General features: G+C 45.9%; 1 protein-coding gene across 3 annotated transcripts; it reads right to left on the reverse strand.

The window, feature by feature from the left end:
• Nucleotides 1-308: 308 nt before the first annotated feature.
• DENND11 (DENN domain containing 11) lies at nt 309-16,038 on the reverse strand. Of its 3 annotated transcripts, none has more exons than XM_048931014.1 (9): nt 15,765-16,038; nt 11,015-11,114; nt 9,833-9,991; nt 8,934-9,087; nt 8,539-8,677; nt 7,958-8,089; nt 7,616-7,766; nt 7,114-7,182; nt 309-6,069 (listed from the first exon to the last, which is right to left on the reverse strand). In XM_048931014.1, exons 1-9 carry the CDS (start codon nt 16,006-16,008, stop codon nt 5,874-5,876), a joined length of 1,344 nt encoding a protein of 447 aa, XP_048786971.1. In that variant the 5' UTR covers nt 16,009-16,038; the 3' UTR covers nt 309-5,873. The 3 variants fall into 3 exon arrangements, 2 of the variants coding, with proteins under 2 accessions (XP_048786971.1, XP_048786979.1); XM_048931022.1 differs by lacking the exon at nt 15,765-16,038 and adding an exon at nt 14,794-15,747; XR_007373871.1 differs by having other exon boundaries at nt 6,024-6,069; nt 7,114-7,178.
• Nucleotides 16,039-16,323: the final 285 nt, after the last annotated feature.

Genomic DNA, 16,323 nt, shown 5'->3' on the forward strand with positions numbered 1-16,323 from the left:
ATAACATAGTAGAAATATATACTTTTAGGTATGTTTAGGTATGCTACACAGAAGCACACTGGAGAATCACCATTGACTTGGAGCTGTATGAAGTCCATGTGGAAAGACTTCAAGCCAAATGAGCCTTTCTTGTAAGTATTTCTTTTGTTCCTGTAGCAGCATAAGACAAATATGGGCTTCCAAATAATGTTTAATATTAATTGTACCTGGTTGCTTTTCTCACTAACATAAACAGTGCTCATCACTCCTTATGCAGCCTTATATCCCTTTGAGCCCCAGTTCCATAATTGGCTTTGTTGATTTTGAGCTTTTTTTTTTTTTTTTAAATAGCTTCACTTTAATTGCTGAAAGGAAATGTTATTGACTTCAGCAAGGTTATCTGTAGGCTTTATTATAACTTACAAGTTTACTTGATTCTGCCTTGTTTACTTGAGAACAATTGATCGTTATTTTTTCTGCCGTGATTGCTGTTTGTACATAGTCTCCATGCCTAGTCTAAATTCATCTGTTGATTCTTTGCTGTAGTCAAAGTAAGGACATTAGCGAATCGATTTGCAGTCACTTTCTTTAAGACAGCATCCTGGCTGCATGCTGCTGCAACAGCATCCTCTGCTGTCAGCGTGCTGAAATCAAAATGCTTTGAAAGGGCAGAAACAGGTTGGTTTTCTGGGTGATGCTGGAACCAAACTGCATGCTGACCTTTCCTTGGCTGTAGGGGGAAGAAACTCATTACCTAAGCACTAAACCCTTTATTGACTATGATAAAGGAGAGCAGAGGCCTGTTAGATGTTTGTAATGATAGTGCTGCTTACAAAGCCTGCATTGAGCTGTCTTTATTGGATCTGCAAACACAAGTGCCCTGCAGCTCCCTGGGTCACTCAGACACCTTGGCTGCACTCTGTTCTTTTTACTTGCCACAGAGACACCTGGAATGTTGTTCTGCAGCCAATGTCAGGGGCAGTTCTCACCGAGTTTTTCCTGAAGCTGAGGCTTCCATAGGAAAATTAGCAGTGTTTTTGCCCAAGTAGCAGGAAAGACAAGGCAGCAGCCATTTCAGAAAGGTAAGCTTTAATTGTTTTAAAAAATACCTATGTATTAGTAAGCAGTTCTACTACACAGCCACAGGCCTGTGGGAACAACCACACATCTGCGAGATGCAAATAACACCAGAGCTCTTATAACTACAACCAGCCTGCTTAAAGGGGCTAAGTGATACCTACAGCTTCTGGTTCATCTGGACCATTTCAAGGGGAAAATGATTCACTCCCTTACCTACTACCAGATCCATGGCTTCTGAACAGTGTGATTCTTTGCTCAAGGGTAACCAAGAGCACTTTTCAGACCTGGTGCTGATAATGCTGTGCTGATGTTGAAGTATCAAGGCCAGTCTGAAATACAGGCTGATATTTAAATGCTTATATCAATGCAAGTTGAATAGCTTATTTAAATGTCATTCAAGTGATTTTTTTTTTTCCCTTCCTTCACAATTCAGAGGTCTCTCAGTATGAAGTGGTTCTAGATATCTGAATTGCAACATTCAGAGGGAAAAATGTGAGGAAATCATAACATAAAGTAAGTGTAGGCTGAACCTACTACCAACAGTGTAGAGGAAAGGACTCTGTTCTCATGTTTCTATCTGACAGCAAGACAAACAGCTTTATTTGTATGAACCCCAAGACAGGAAGGAGGAGAACTGTGGGTCCCACTCCATGAGAACATTTATCCTGGCTTCAACGTACAGTACATTCTAGAAGGGCTTAAAATGGCGTAACATAAATAAAAATGAAGATAACAAGCTAATAATGAACCAGCCCAAGGCACCTGTTTATTTTAACCACAATTACTCATTTCCATTTGAATGGCATGCTGCATTAATCAGGATCCGAAATCCCAGTTCACTGCCATTAGGCCATTCTGTGATGTCAAAACATTCCAGTCCCTCTAAAAACAAACCAAACCCACCAGTGTGTTGTTATCTCCCACCATCACCAGACCATTAGCTTGGGGGTGAGAAGGAGCAAAAAAAAAAAACCCTAAATCAACATCAACTAAATTAGAAGTTACAGCTGTGGTGAGAGAATTTAGGGTAGTTAGCATGCTATGTAAACACAAGAGGACAGAGTACTTTTGCCTTGCTGTTTCAGAAACCACTCCCTTTCTCCCTCCCAAAGCATGCCTGTCCCTTGCCACCTGAGGGCCACTGCTACTCCTAACTTCTTGCCCATGAACTTTGGCACTTAAAATGGAAGAAGTGAGAAGTGTCATAGCAACGCTGCCTTACTTGGTGAGCATGTACAGTAAAGCTACTTTGTTGAAAAGGTGATAGAACCTTCTTTTGCCCTTCAGAATACTGGGCAGGAGAGCTAATTTCCTCTGACAGATGTCATCATTAGCTCTAACTACTTCAGTAACTACTTAATTTAAGCTAGAAAAGTGTGTTGGCATGTGTCTAAGATGAATCTGAAATCTGATTCTGAACAGTGCCTCCCTCCTAGCATCCACTGTTGTTCTTAGCTGTATTTGGCTCAATGCTGCTTGTCCTACACTTGCAGTGAGATTTTCTCATGATTTAAATGTCTAATGCTGTGTATCACCTACTGAGATTTAAAAAACCTAGCATTTATTTCTCCTCTGAGCTTTACCCTCTACTCCAAATAGTAAAAATAATAATAATTCATTACTTAATTACACGTGTCTAGTGCAACTACAGATGCAACTGTGAAGTTCTTGCTCTTTCCTATAATTGCTGTACTAGGAAGGCAATAGGGGAAAGAAATACACCAGCCTGTTTACTGGGGCACCGGGTAGACATGGTTTCTAGAATCACTATTTAACCTGGCCTCTGATTACTTACAACCAACTAGAAACATCAGAGATTAAAGGCACCACTGTAAAGGCAAAGTACTTTAACTGGAAAAGAAGATCTTACAGTGCTTGTCAATATCCTACATTATGGCATACTTTTCTTTCTCTTTTAGTTTAAAACATACCAAATAACTGACTCCCCTCCAGCTGCCAGTATTCAAAAAAGCAGCTATTAAAATGTCTGTACTTAATTCAAAGTAAAACAGTTAGTTAGCTCCTGAACAGATAAAATTCAATTGAAAATTGAAATTGGTTCAAAGGCTAGGAAACAAAACCAGCCTGTTAAACAGGTCTTAGTGGCACAGGCTATAGCCATTCTTTTGTATTTCATACTGCTCTATCTAGGATTTTCTGTGTGCAACATCAAGTAAAAGCAGTATCTATTGTATTATAAAAGACACTGTGGATGAAGAGTTCATTTGCAAAGAAATGAGGAAGGATAGATAAGTCTTTTTGTTCCGTTTTCTATTTGGATACTTCTGAGTTCCTTCCAAGAAAGGCTGTAGAGAAACAAAATTACAAGAGCAACATGGGCTGTAGCTATCGAGCTGGGATGCAACATGAATGTTAATTTTACAGTAAAATGCTTGCTTTGCTGCTACTGCACCCACACTCTAGCTGACAACTGAAGACTTAGTTTTTGAAAAGCAGAGGTTAAATACAAGTTAAATGATCAAGCCAGGAGGTTCTGCTTGCTGTCTCGTGGCCCTGATGTTCTGACAGCTTGTGAAGAAGGTGCTGTAATTCAGTTTGTTAGAAAAACTTTGAGGCTTTGAAACTTTCATGACAAGTTAAAGGTTTGTTCCTGTTTGGTTCAGCAAAAAAATTACTAATACCAAAGAGAACAGAAAGTCATCAACAGCTGATCACAGCTAAGCTACACAGAAAATGAAAAAAATTGTTGGAAAGTAGTTTCAGTTCTTTTTTTTAATATCTGAAGGAAATTAAGTCACAGCACTATGATGTATGCCAGACATCCCCAGAGGTCTTCACTGTAGTCAGCGTGTTAGAACTGAAGTGGAAGCTAGAAGGCATAGAGGTGGTGAGTCACTTTTATACCATGGGTACCAATCTAAAAACAAAACCTTTCCTGAATGAAAAACAAACACACAAAACCCACCAAAACTGGCAGTATAGGCAACAGTGTCTTCCCCTGTAGAAAAGCATTCCAAGTCCTGAAAAGCAAGTTGGGGAGCAACTGTTTGGACACAGATCACGAGAACATAATCCGCTTAAGTTCATACCAATGAACTGTGCAATAAATCTTGTGAGGCCTCTGATCCCACATCTCATGGAAACTTCTGAATCCACAGCAAGCAAAACTACTCCTTTGCTGCAGATAGCCTTCAAGAAAAAAATGCCAACCTCTTTCCTTGCAGAGGGACACAATCCATAAGGAGTCCACTTGGGGAACGCTTGCTTCAATTGTTTTAAGAAGACATCAGAGGTTCAGGTGCTGTCTCATTGTATAAAATGCTATGGTAAATGTATAACACCAGCTACAGTTTGCATCTCTACAAACTGCAGAAAGGCTCTAAGGTGCTGAAGTCCCTTGGTAGAGGGAGCAACTAAGTAGCTATAATGGTAAATGAACAGTTAGCTTAAAGATGATGCTACTACTGGCTAAAGGATTTCGGACAAAATACTATGTCACAACCATAGTTCCATTCTTGGACTTTGTGTGGCAAAAGGATTACCCTTCACAGGCATAGACTTTCTAGAGAAAACCTCTGGCCCTGTATAAGCTGAATCCTGCTCTTTCCCCAGCAAAAGAATGAGAAAACACTGGTCTGTCCAGGTAGAAAAAGGCTTGCTGTTAGCCATTGCTTCCAGCCAGTTAGCAACACCAAACTCCAGGGGAACTTTCTGTAAGCCTTAAGTCATTCCAGCTGGAAGGTCACATACTGCTCTCTGTCTCATACTCAAAGACAAGGACAGAGGAGGCAGTTCTGAAGGCTGCTTGACAAAGGAGGAGTGGCAGACAGTGTTGAAACAAAGGAGTGGCAAGTACTGTCTGCTACAAAGGAAGATCTAGTGACATTAGTTGGGGGCATACTTCTTCAAAGTAATCCTGCCCAGCATCATCTGAACTGAGATTGGAGAGCATAGCAACAGCAAGGCAGCTCAGTGGTGTTGAACCCTCTTCAATGTGAGGACGTCTTGCTGGTTTGAAGATATTAACCCAAATCAGCAGGTTCAATACAACTGACAACCAGAGGAAACGGAAGGAGGGATGAAGTAGAGATAGTGCTCTTCTCCAGCTGTGAGATAAGCAGGTATAGTCTTATAGACTGTTTGCACCTTAAGTGCTGGAAATGAAACAGTACCACTCTGGTAAGCAAAGTCATAAGATCCTATAGCACCCCCTTACCCCAAATTTGTTTCAGCCATTGATGAGGAAGGGTGGCTTTCTTCCACTTCAGCTGCTAAAAGTTGAGTGAGGAGTGTTTAAAGGAGTCCCGGTCTTCATTTGTTTAACTGTCCTCACCCGTAAACATGGTGGAACAGGAGATGTTTTATGATACTGGGACACTAACAGCCTGTGCTGAAGCTCTCTTCAGTCAAGCGGAAGAGGGAATGACAGTAGAGTTTTCCAGCCAAGTCTTGAGAGCTCAGCGGCAGCATTTCACATTGGTCCCCATCAGACAAAGTGCTTTCCTGAAGTCTTCAGCCCTCACGCATCCAGAGGAGGCAAAACCTAGCTCACTGGCACCAGTGAGGGTTGGTGCAGAGATGCCACTGGTCCTATCTAAACAAAACAAAAAACACAAGTGAAAAAGAATAGGAGATGAAAACAAACCAAAAACCTGGAGTGAGTACACCTTGGGGAAATCAAGGGGGTAAAAATACAATCACATTTTCTTTTAAATTATAAATACTTTCCATATAAAGTTATTAAATAAAATGAGTTCCATCCAGTGGCCGCGGTGAGTTCCAGTGATGCTGCTAAGCAATGTCTGGTAATCTTTAAAAAGCGATCTTTGCTCCCCGTTTCTCTTCCTCTTGGTTTAAGTGCAGCAGGGGTTGTCAATGACTAGCATAACATCAATGCCATACACTTCCAGTAGGTCCATAAGGAAACTTCGATCCCCCTGGGGATCCAGGCCCATGCCTCGTGCGTGGTCAGCTGTCAGGGTCTTGTCCTGGCTGGCTGACACCTCCATCAGTGTCTGAAATATGCGGTTGTTCTGCTCCATAAAAAACCTAAAGGATAAAGTCAGCTGAGATGATGGCAGTGAACCCCCAAAAGACAGCATATTTACCAAACAGGCAACAGAGCACCAATTTAGGCCATTGTAATCCTACATCCTACTAACTTGGTGATACTGTAGTAGATTTCCGTCCATCCAACTTTCAATTTACAGTGATGCTTCTATCCGGCTGATTTGCAGTAGCCATTTGCCTCTTCAGAAGAAAGCAACATTGTAAGCTAACATGTACTTTGTGGTAACTAAGTGGGTACATCAGACCTATGTCTCCCAGAGAGCAAAGGAGGAAACAATGTTTTTATCCATCTAGCATGCCACTGTGTAAATAATTCGCCATTATTGGAGGAGAACACAGGAGCAGTAAGAGCTACTTCTTATCTACGGCTTTCCTAGGAATACCCAAGGCTTTGCAAGAAGAGTTCTGACTACATCTGTGCAGCACCACACTAAGTTCTGCCTGGTGGTCTAACACATTTTCATCCTATAATTTCCCAGCAGCTACACACTGTGACACAGTAGCAATAGGCAGTGAAAAGCTTCAGAGGTGTTACAGGTGTGGTTTCCATCTAATTCTCTAGCTCATACTCTACACCCTGTTCTGGTTCCTCCGTTTCCCATTTACAGAGCCTGCTGTGGGCTGATTCTCCACGCTCAGGTCTTACCTCTGCACTGTACCTCCCTCACAGATGTTGGTGCTTTCCCAAGTCACATGTTTCTGGCATGAGAAGTTGAGTGGTGCTTATGCTTTCAGAATTGGAAGGGATTCTTGCACTTCTGATCATGTTTTAAAAATTTCCTTTCCCCTTCTAGCATCTAAGAGACTCCAGTGGAGACAAACATGGCTGCTTTTGGTTTCTCAAATTGCAAGGAAGATGATCTGAAGAATAAGAACCAGTTTGGCTCTTGGATTCCCCAGGGAACACAGAATTACACTGACCGTGGTGTTTCATAATATGCTAAGCAAGCACAACATGAAATCAGTGAAATGTGTTTCTTAATCCCAACAGCAACCAACTAAGCATTAAGAGTAGCCACTCACAAGATGAAAAGATCCTCTTCACAGGAGCTACAGTCCTCACCCACCTCTTGAGAATACATTAACATCTGCCTGAGAGAAGGGAGACAGATTAAATGCACATACCTCCAGTGAACCCAAAAGCATTACAAGCAAACAGTTAACACTGAAGACTTCAAATCTGTTTCTTGGAGACAGTCCAGTTAGCACCACTGCCCAGAGGCAACAAGGTGGTCTTTATAAGGCATTGGGCTAAAAGTCACGGCATAAGGGTAATATTTTCACTTCTGCTACTGATCCGTAATACAATGCAACCTCTGCTTCTCCTCCTGCCTTCTGTCTGCTTCACCAGTTCACTGGTGGAGTGATTATACATGTGCAGAGTACCCAGGGACTCTCATACTAATCAGCTACAGTGGAACCAGAGTCTCAGGTGAGCTGAAGCAGTAGAAAATTTGAATAACAGAAAGACATCCTAACATCACATTCCTGTCAGAACCAGGACCGCTCGGATCTCTGTTATTACCTCTGGTCATTAAGCCGTCGGTATTTCTCCTTGTCAGCACTGTTAATTTTCAGGAGTGGCTGCAGATGCTCGTGATGTGTTTTCACATTCTGGTTGTCTACATAGACATCATAGAGATCCCGTTTCTCCTCAAAGATCTTTTCTGTTGTACCTGCCAAAATCAGATGGCATTTTTCAAAACAGCATATTGCTTTCCCTGCAGACCAACTGCTCTCTCCTGCTTTTGTAGATAGTTAATCCTAGCATGTCTTATCTCTCAACAGTTTTAATCCACAGCTTGGAATCTCTGGATATTTTGCAGCTTGAAATTAAGAAAAGGTCTGCCAAATCCATCATACTTACAGGCCACATACGATACTTCTGTCTCCAGCATTTCTATGTCTGCCACATTCACATAGAAGAATGGTTTGGATTCTGGGACAGTTCCTCCAAGACCAGGTAGAGAAACGTTGGCAAGGCAACAGCAGCAGTACACTGCAGATGAGAGAAGTAAGTGCTGAGATGTATTCCCTGCAACGGCATTATGAACCCTGCTTACTCAGTTCTCCCACATGCTCTTATGTAAACAGTGGTTAGAGCTTTGAAACGCCCCTGGACACCAGAAAATCTCAAGTGAGAACATGCTATTTTGGATAGGAAATAATCAGTTCTCCCACCAGAATGCCATGTTCCAGATTCCACAAATTCATTCGGCAGTCTTATTTTCCAATGTTTGAAAATGCCAGGTATGCCCTTAGCCCAAAGACTTGAAGAAAAGTGTTTTGTAAAAAAAATAGATGCGTTCAAGGCAAACTTTATCCCCCACAAAGAATGGCTGTGATGGATTTTTAAGACCTGCGTGACGTCTCTCCTCTCAGTACCCACAGGCAATTTGGCAGCTCTTTAGCCTACTGTATAGCTCTGTGGTGTCCCTGGAAACATACCTCTATAGCAAACAACTCCAACTGGGGGTGGTGAAAATATCAATATGCGCTTGCGCAGCAGGGCAAACTTCCAGAGGACAAGAATCTGCTCACCAAAGAATTTGATGAACTGAGACATACAGCCAGCAGGGTGTGTGATCTGCAGGTGGAGGGAAAGGGAAGAGAACAGCTTAGAGGTGACACTGGGACACATGCACAGATGCTAAGTCTAAATGTGGGAGCAAGACCAGCACATGGCAATGACAGAGAACTGCAGCTTGTAATAGCCCAAGTCAGTCTCATCTAAAGCAGCCTGCGAAGTGCTGGAGTGACTTCTTACATAAAGAAGTACAAGACACCAGTAAGGAGCAGCAGCACAGTGCATGCTCCCACAAGCCTCAGAGCACCTGCCTCACCTTCATCTCAGGATACATGTATCTGTGGATGGACGGCAGCCAGTGGACCGGCTGCTGGGAGGTGGTGGTGCCCTTGCTGTCAGGGAGAACACCTTTCTTGTCATCATAGAATGCCTCTAGATGGGAGTAGTGCCCTGGCATCTCCAGCTGGTGTCTGGAAGAGAAACGAAAGAGATCTATAGTGCCTCCAAACTCTATTTATTCAATGCCTTGCCCCAAGCTGGTATCTGCTTTTGGAAGTAGCGGAGTAGCCCCGGGTGCCTCAGTTGCACAGACAATCTAGAAGGGCAGTCTGTGCATGAGGAATAACACCAGCTTTCTGTGCAATGAACAAGCAGGATTGAAGCAGACAGTGAACTTTATGTATTTATAGTATAGGACTGATTTACGTATAGGACTGATCCTCTTTCAAAACGTGCTCAGGTAGAATCAGCTTTCTTTTCTACCAAACCCATTTGCCTGACCCACTGACCAGCTCACTGAACACAGCTGAGGCAAGCACAGAGCCAGAATCACAATGACAGGCTTAGAAGCCTCTTGTGAGCTCTCAGTAAAATAGTTTTCAGAAGGACAAGAGAGAAACTCGTCCTCTCAACAAGAGGACACTAACTTCTTGTCCTTTCCCGTAACAGTTACATCCCCACAGTGCTTCAGAAGAAGTAGGGTTTGGATAGCATTTGATAGCCTGCTAGCAGTGAAGAGTCTGCTGCTAAATCAGTTCCTTCATCCCTTCTCCATTGTGGATTGTACCCCCTCTCTGGTGAACCAGACATTCAGCGAAGTTATAACTCAGCATTCCACTCCACTCTAGTTCTCACACATCTAAGACCGCTCTCCACCAAGGCAGTGTTACCTTTCCCAGGTGGGGAGCAGCCAGTTCCATCCCCAAAGAAACGTACCTGACCTGGTTCTCCAGGAAGTGCATGTACCTATAAAGCAGGGTGTAAGAAGGAGACAGAATCCCCACAGACTTCATACGGGCACCACGCTCTAACTCACTCTCCACAGGCATGTTGGCAAAGCAGGCCAGGCCAAAACAGAGCCCTTTCCGGAAATAACTGGGGACAAACATTTCACAGAAGAGTTAATGTTAAAAGAAGGGAAGGGAATGAAAGAAAAATATCCTACCAGCAAAAATACTGATTTTTGGAACACAGTTCCTTCTTTAAGAAAACCCCTGAGATCTCACTCTGCTATCTGAAGGATTGAGAGCTGGCCCTCAACAGGACTGGACCATGGAAGGGTAGAGTTTCTAGTGCTGCTACTACCAGCACCTTACCAACCACATCACAACATGGCAGCAAGGAGGGAAAGAACTTGAAAGACCAATAGGGGATGCAGGACCCAATTGGCACAGTACTGTTCCTAACAGGAAGAGCCTGGAATGCATGAGGCTGTGAGCAGAGTCTAGGTACTTTGTCATATTTTGGGTGCCAGCATGTGGAAGCATTACTCCAGTTGAGTGCAAATCTACATGCCTTTGAGAAAGTAACAGTTACTTCTGACCACAAGGAACAATAACTTTGCAATTCATTGCAAAACATTGCTGCATTGCAACAGTGGGCTAGTAAAAGCGTGAGAATGCAGAACTAGCCATCAGTCTTTCCACTGTAGGAAGGAACCAGGGGTGAAGAAAGTGACTGAGGACTGTTTATCACAGTTAAAGGATCCTAAAGTGCTGACAGAATTAAGAACCATAGAATTTCTAAGTTCTGATCCCGCAAACTTCTTCCTATTTTACTTCTGCCATTTTCTCTCCTTCACCATAGGTCTCTGCTGACATACACTTGCAGTGCAGCATGATTTGCCCAATAAGCATTAACACTGCACACCCATGAGAAGCTGGCTGACCTCCACAGCCACAGCTGTCACACAGCAGATCCCATACAGCCAGCTGGTACTGGATACAATATTGAGTGTATCTGAACAGTATCTGGCTTAGTGCAGCACAGGTCAGCAGCAGTGCAGTGCAGGAATTTAACTTCATAGGTGGTGTTTTTCTTGCACGTTGTGAGTTAAGGATGGTGAGGTAGATGTAGAGCCAAGAGAAGGAAGAAGTAACCCAGCTCAGGAATACTCACATGAAGTCTGACTGGATTTTGTGGGACCCACTTGCCATGGACTTGAATTCCACACCTTCCAAATCAATATCTTGAGGTAAACACCACTCCACCATGTTGCCTGAAAATAAGCACATTTATTTGGGTGAATGCAGACATGGTGCTCATTAGTGAAAGGTCAACACCAGCAATAGCCAGGTGCTGCTTTTACATCAGATCTATGCTGGTAATTCTGACATAACACTGCTCCAGAACTCCCTCTGTCCTGGACAGAGGCTGCAATACTCTACTGTATCTCTTGCAAACTTCACTTCTCGCAGCACAACACCCAGGCACTAGAGAACTGTTTTGGAACTTAGTGCTATTTTGAGTGTTTATCCTTCACATGCTTTGTCACAGAGCAGCTACCACTCTACCTCGCCAGGTACTCTGATAGTGAATAAGCTGTAATATGGATACAGAAAGAACCCTGTGCATAAACTGCTGCTCCATAGGATGAGTTTATGTGATAGATCATAACAGCAGTATCTTCTTGTGGCTATGCAGGATAGGACTGCTGAAAGAGGAGCCCCTACCTAAGCCAGCATCCTGATCATCACTACTCCCTAGAATTTATTTATTTATTTATTTTAAGGGTAGGAGGAGATCCAGGCACTGCATGTTTGTACATGCAACAGTAGCCAAACAAAAAAAAGCACACAGGTTACACGTTAGATAAAGATTATCACACTGATGTCACCCAGCAACCCAGCCAGATGGCATGCAGTTGTTCAGTGGAAAGGGCCACCTGAAGAGCCCAGTCCTAGAACAGATGGTATCAGAGAATTTGTAACAGGTCCCTGGAGCAGACCAAGACCTGCCTTGCCATGTTATTGCCCATGAGTAAAAATGGGCCCTTCTTAGGCTTTCCCATTACAGCCCTTCAGAGCCTACCTTGTTCACCTGGACACTTACTGCAACAACATACGCTCTAGGTTCTGCCAGTAGTTGAAATGTGAATTTGAAATAATGCAATTTAGTTTTGAAAAACAAAGGATACTTGCTTAAAGCAATGGCACAGGCACTCGTGGGGACAAGCATCCCCCCACGTAGACACTGCATACATTTGGCAGGGCTCTACACTTAGCCAAGGCTGTTAGAAATAGAGGCCTGTGATTTAAATATCTCTGAGACCTGTCTGCTGTGTTATTACTCATACTGCTTAAGTACATGCATGCAAATTCACATTCAGTTGAGCTGTTGACATTTAAATAGGCTATTTTTTCTCCCCATGGATATTGTATTTAGCAGACCTCCCCCAGCCCTGCCTAGGACTTCAAAAAACAACAGCGTGGCACCAGGAGAGATGTGGTACCCTGGCTCTGCCTGCCCACAGGCACACAGCTCCCCAATGGGCTGGCTGAGCCCTGCAGCTTGTGCCATCCCGTGCTCCGCCACAACGCGCCTTTGCCTTTAACAAGAGTGAAAGGCTGGCAGAGGGAAGCGGTGACATCATGCCACTGCACGGTCCCCTGTAGGTTTTGCATATTATATATAGATGTTGGCTTTTGTTCTGTGGGGGTTTTGTTTTTTAAAGGCACAGGACCCTTCCTTGACAGAGTAAGGGAATGACTATTGCCTCCTAACCACAAGGCTGTGGTTACAGCTAGATCCTCTTTTAAGGCTTGCACCACAGAGAATCACGTGTCGGTCATCAGCTCTATACTGATGTATCAACAAGCAAGAGAGCACCACGGAGCAAAGGAAAGTAACTTTGTTTTGTTTATCAGGAGCTCTGCTGTCTGCCAGGTACGGAGATGTTGGTGTGGACACGGCTCAGACAACCTGTGCGCTGCAACGCTAAGGAAGGAAAAGGCATCTTGAGCAGATTCTTATCTGCTGCGTACCCACAAGACCTACTGCATGTCACGTAGCGATTTACCCTGGGCTCTGTAGCTACAGGCTGACATGAACAGCCCACACCTGCACTCCTGGCAGTTCCTCACACCGCCGTGCCCTATGAACGTACAGGCGACGTGGCAGCCGGTGAGCCAAGGCGGAGATAAAAAGACTCGAAGTCAGTCTGGTGAAACAGAGCAAACAAAGGACGCGGCGGCAACTGCCAGCCTGCATGAGAAACAGGAGGAGGGAGGACAGCCATGCTGTAGAAAAACAGGAAGCATTTGCCTTCCTCTGCATACGGCAGCTCTCGTGCGTGCAGGAAACTTTCCAAGTGAGATCTGAACTTGAGAGAGGCTTTGGCAGGAGACGAATCTGGAGATCTTGTGGGAGATCTCCCAGCACCAGGTCGGTCAGAAACAGCACTGTCAGTTGCTGGCATGCAAAGTTAAGGATGTTCTTCCAATTCTGCTCTTCTTTTCTTCCCTCTCACCAATGACACCAGCACCTGATGGCTGCAGTAAAGTCACCACCTGGCCGTCCTCGCCAGTAGATGTTTCCCAAGGTCTTCAGGGTGCTGGTCCTTGCACTGCTTCTGTGTTGTACTGGGACAGGAGCTGCACCAGGTGAGATCTCACTGTGTTACGGCTCAGTTTCCCATGTGGAAGAAAAGTGGAACAGAAAACCAGAACATTTACATGCTTTCTGGTGGGCAACTGATTCCTTCTCTCACTTCTCCCTTATGCTTCCCATTACTCCTATCACCCACTAAGCCAACAGGCTGTGAAGGAACTCCACAAAGTTGACTATTATCTCCATCACAGAAAGAGGGCTAAGAAGATTCAGCTTCTTTTCCAGTATTCCAGAAAAGTGAAAGTAGCATTGAATTCACTTCACCTTTTTTTTTTATTATTTTTTTAAAGCAAAATTTATTGTCCTGTTTCTTTTCCGTACCTACCCAAGGCAGGTATGAGTGTAGGAGAGCATGTGGAGCCTAAAGCCTAATGCCAAGTAGGTCACACCTACCGGATATGTCTCAGCAGCTGCCCAAGGTAATCTTGTCTGTCCCAGAGAACAAAGGCACTGGGAAGTTCAGCAGCCTCACGGAAGCACCTTTTGACTGCAGTCTTTGCGGGGATGTGTTGGCACAGACCAGGTGCTCACACTTTTTCAAGTGTCAGAATATTCTCAACTCTTTACTCCCTTAAGGAGAGGGCTGCTACAGGGCAGGGAGCAAAGAGAAGGCAGCACGGTTGGCTCCTGGCCTGCCACCATTCTGCTCTCCTTTTAATAGCCATGAGGAGGTCTCTGTCAGGTCCCACAGGTTCACCGTGCTGGAAATGGGGAGAGCACTGCTGGGTTAGAGGCTGCCTCTGACATCTGGGTTCAGCACACAAAAAGTCCCAGGGACATTGGAACCATATTAGTGAATTGGCAACCCCATAACCTACCCCTGTGAACCCAGGACATGCAATTGCCAGAAATACCAAGCTTGTGGTCCTTGAGCACTTTCAAATTTAGGAGGGAAACTGCTAGAGCCTTTGTTAGTGCAGTCACCACATGTTCCTTCTACAGGAAAAGATCCCTCATGCTACTGCTCACCAGTATTTGAGCAGACGTTACCAAGAGTTCTGCCTTTCATGTGCCTGAGCAGGCTTCCACAGGAGGGCTGTTGTGCTTTTCCTAATCAGCATCAGCCTGGTTTCAGACACAGTATGGATGATCTCCTTCAAGTCACATGCAGGGACCAGGCACCCTTATGCCCATTACAGTGACATGGTTGCACAACCTGACATGGTTGACCAGAAATTTCTCTTTCCGATGATAGCAAGCTCCTCTCACTGCAGTTTTGTTTTGTTCTGGGTTTCCATCCTCCGTGGAGCAGTTTGCCTGTGAAGCTGACATCTCAATATGCTCCTCACCTGGTACTCCTTGTGTTCAGCACCAGCACTATGTGGCAGCAGCACACCGACCCTCAGTGGACACAGCAGCCTGTTCCTGGGCAGATGACACCACACAAACTGCACATCAGATGTGAGAAGAACTGTTGCCCAACTCTCCCTGGACTCCATTCAAAGCAACAGCTGGCCCAGACAAACTCCTGAGAAAGTCAAGCTTTCTGCCAACCAGGAAACCTCCCCAATTCATAGAAGGCATATGCTGTCAGATTGAGAGAAACCTGCTGCCACCATCCGCACTCTGCTGTGTTTTGGGTACTTACGGGAAACACCTCCCTCCCCATCTCCAGTATGAAAGGCAACAGCCAACCTCGTTCAGGGTTTTGCTGAATCCCAAGCTTGTGACCTCTAGATTCTCCCTGTGGCAGCACAAAATGGGTGATGTTTTGAGAACCCTCGAGTGTCCCAGGGCACAGCAGTCACAGGTTGGCAGCGTGTGGTCCGACAGCATCCTGGGGCTCCATTCTCCACATTGCTTCTGTGGACTGCAACTCCGGGCAGGGTCAGCATTCACTTTCAGGGCCTCCTCTGATCTCAGCCCCTCCATCAACAAAACAACACAAAACCAAAACAAACCAACATGCTTTACATCAGAATTATTTTGCTAGGAATTTCTTAAGCGTCCGTTGACAGGGAAAGAAAAAAAAAAAAAAAAAAAAAAAAAAGAGGACCGTGTTTCCATGTCGGGCTGTGGGAGCGTTGCTGTGCTTCCCACGCTGCTCCCAAACTTCCTACTGGCCCCGGCCGTGCCCCACTCCTGCCAACACCCCAGGACCGCCGACGGGCACGGCCACCGGCCGCGCATCCCCACGCAGCCGCCCGTACTTACGGACGCGCGAGGGCGGCGCGGCTCCGCCGGCAGAGCCCCCGGCAGCGCCACGGCCACCGGAGATGCTCCGGGCCGCCACCGACCCTCCGCGCCCGCCCGCGCTCACCCGTGCGGGGGTCGAAGGTGACCACGAAGACGGCCACAATCTGGTCCTCCTCCGCCTCCGCCCGCGGCGGCCCCGCCGCCTCCGCCTCCTCCTCTTCCTCCTCGCAGACCCACGGCGCGGCGCTCCAGCCGCCACCGAGCCGCCGCCCGCCGACGCCGCCCGCCTCGGCCGCGGGTGGCGGCGCGGATACAGCCGGGCCCTCGGCCCAGAAGAGCAGCGGCGCCTCGTCCGCCCGCTCCACCATGGCCGCGCAGAGCCCAGCCGAGCAGCGCCGGCCGCCGGCGGGAGGCGGCTACGGGGCGGGGCGCTGCGGGACGCGCCCACAGGGGACGGGAGGGGCTTATCGGCGGGGCTGGGCGGCGCTCCGTGCGGCCGGACGGGCTCTCCTCACGAAGGTCCCGATCCCTGGGGAGCGTAGGACCGCTGGGGGCTAGCGACACTGAGATATATACGTGTATGTGTATATATGTGCTATGAAACGTGTTGAAGAGGAACAGGCAGAAGCAGCTGTGCATGCCCCATCCCTGGAGATGTTCAAAGCCAGGCCACGGGCAGCCTG

The sequence above is a fragment of the Lagopus muta genome, chromosome 1, assembly GCF_023343835.1.
Source record: "Lagopus muta isolate bLagMut1 chromosome 1, bLagMut1 primary, whole genome shotgun sequence".
Lineage (NCBI taxonomy): Eukaryota > Metazoa > Chordata > Aves > Galliformes > Phasianidae > Lagopus > Lagopus muta.

Bases quoted from the DNA above. Each gene is read 5' to 3' on its own strand.
- DENND11 (XM_048931014.1), bottom strand. From the start codon at position 16,008: ATGGTGGAGCGGGCGGACGAGGCGCCGCTGCTCTTCTGGGCCGAGGGC. The intron at 9,992-11,014 runs GTGAGTATTCCT...GTTTGTCCCCAG, and splicing joins AAAATCCAGTCAGACTTCAT to TTATTTCCGGAAAGGGCTCT. The intron at 9,088-9,832 runs GTACGTTTCTTT...TTTCTCTTCCAG, and splicing joins TTCCTGGAGAACCAGGTCAG to ACACCAGCTGGAGATGCCAG.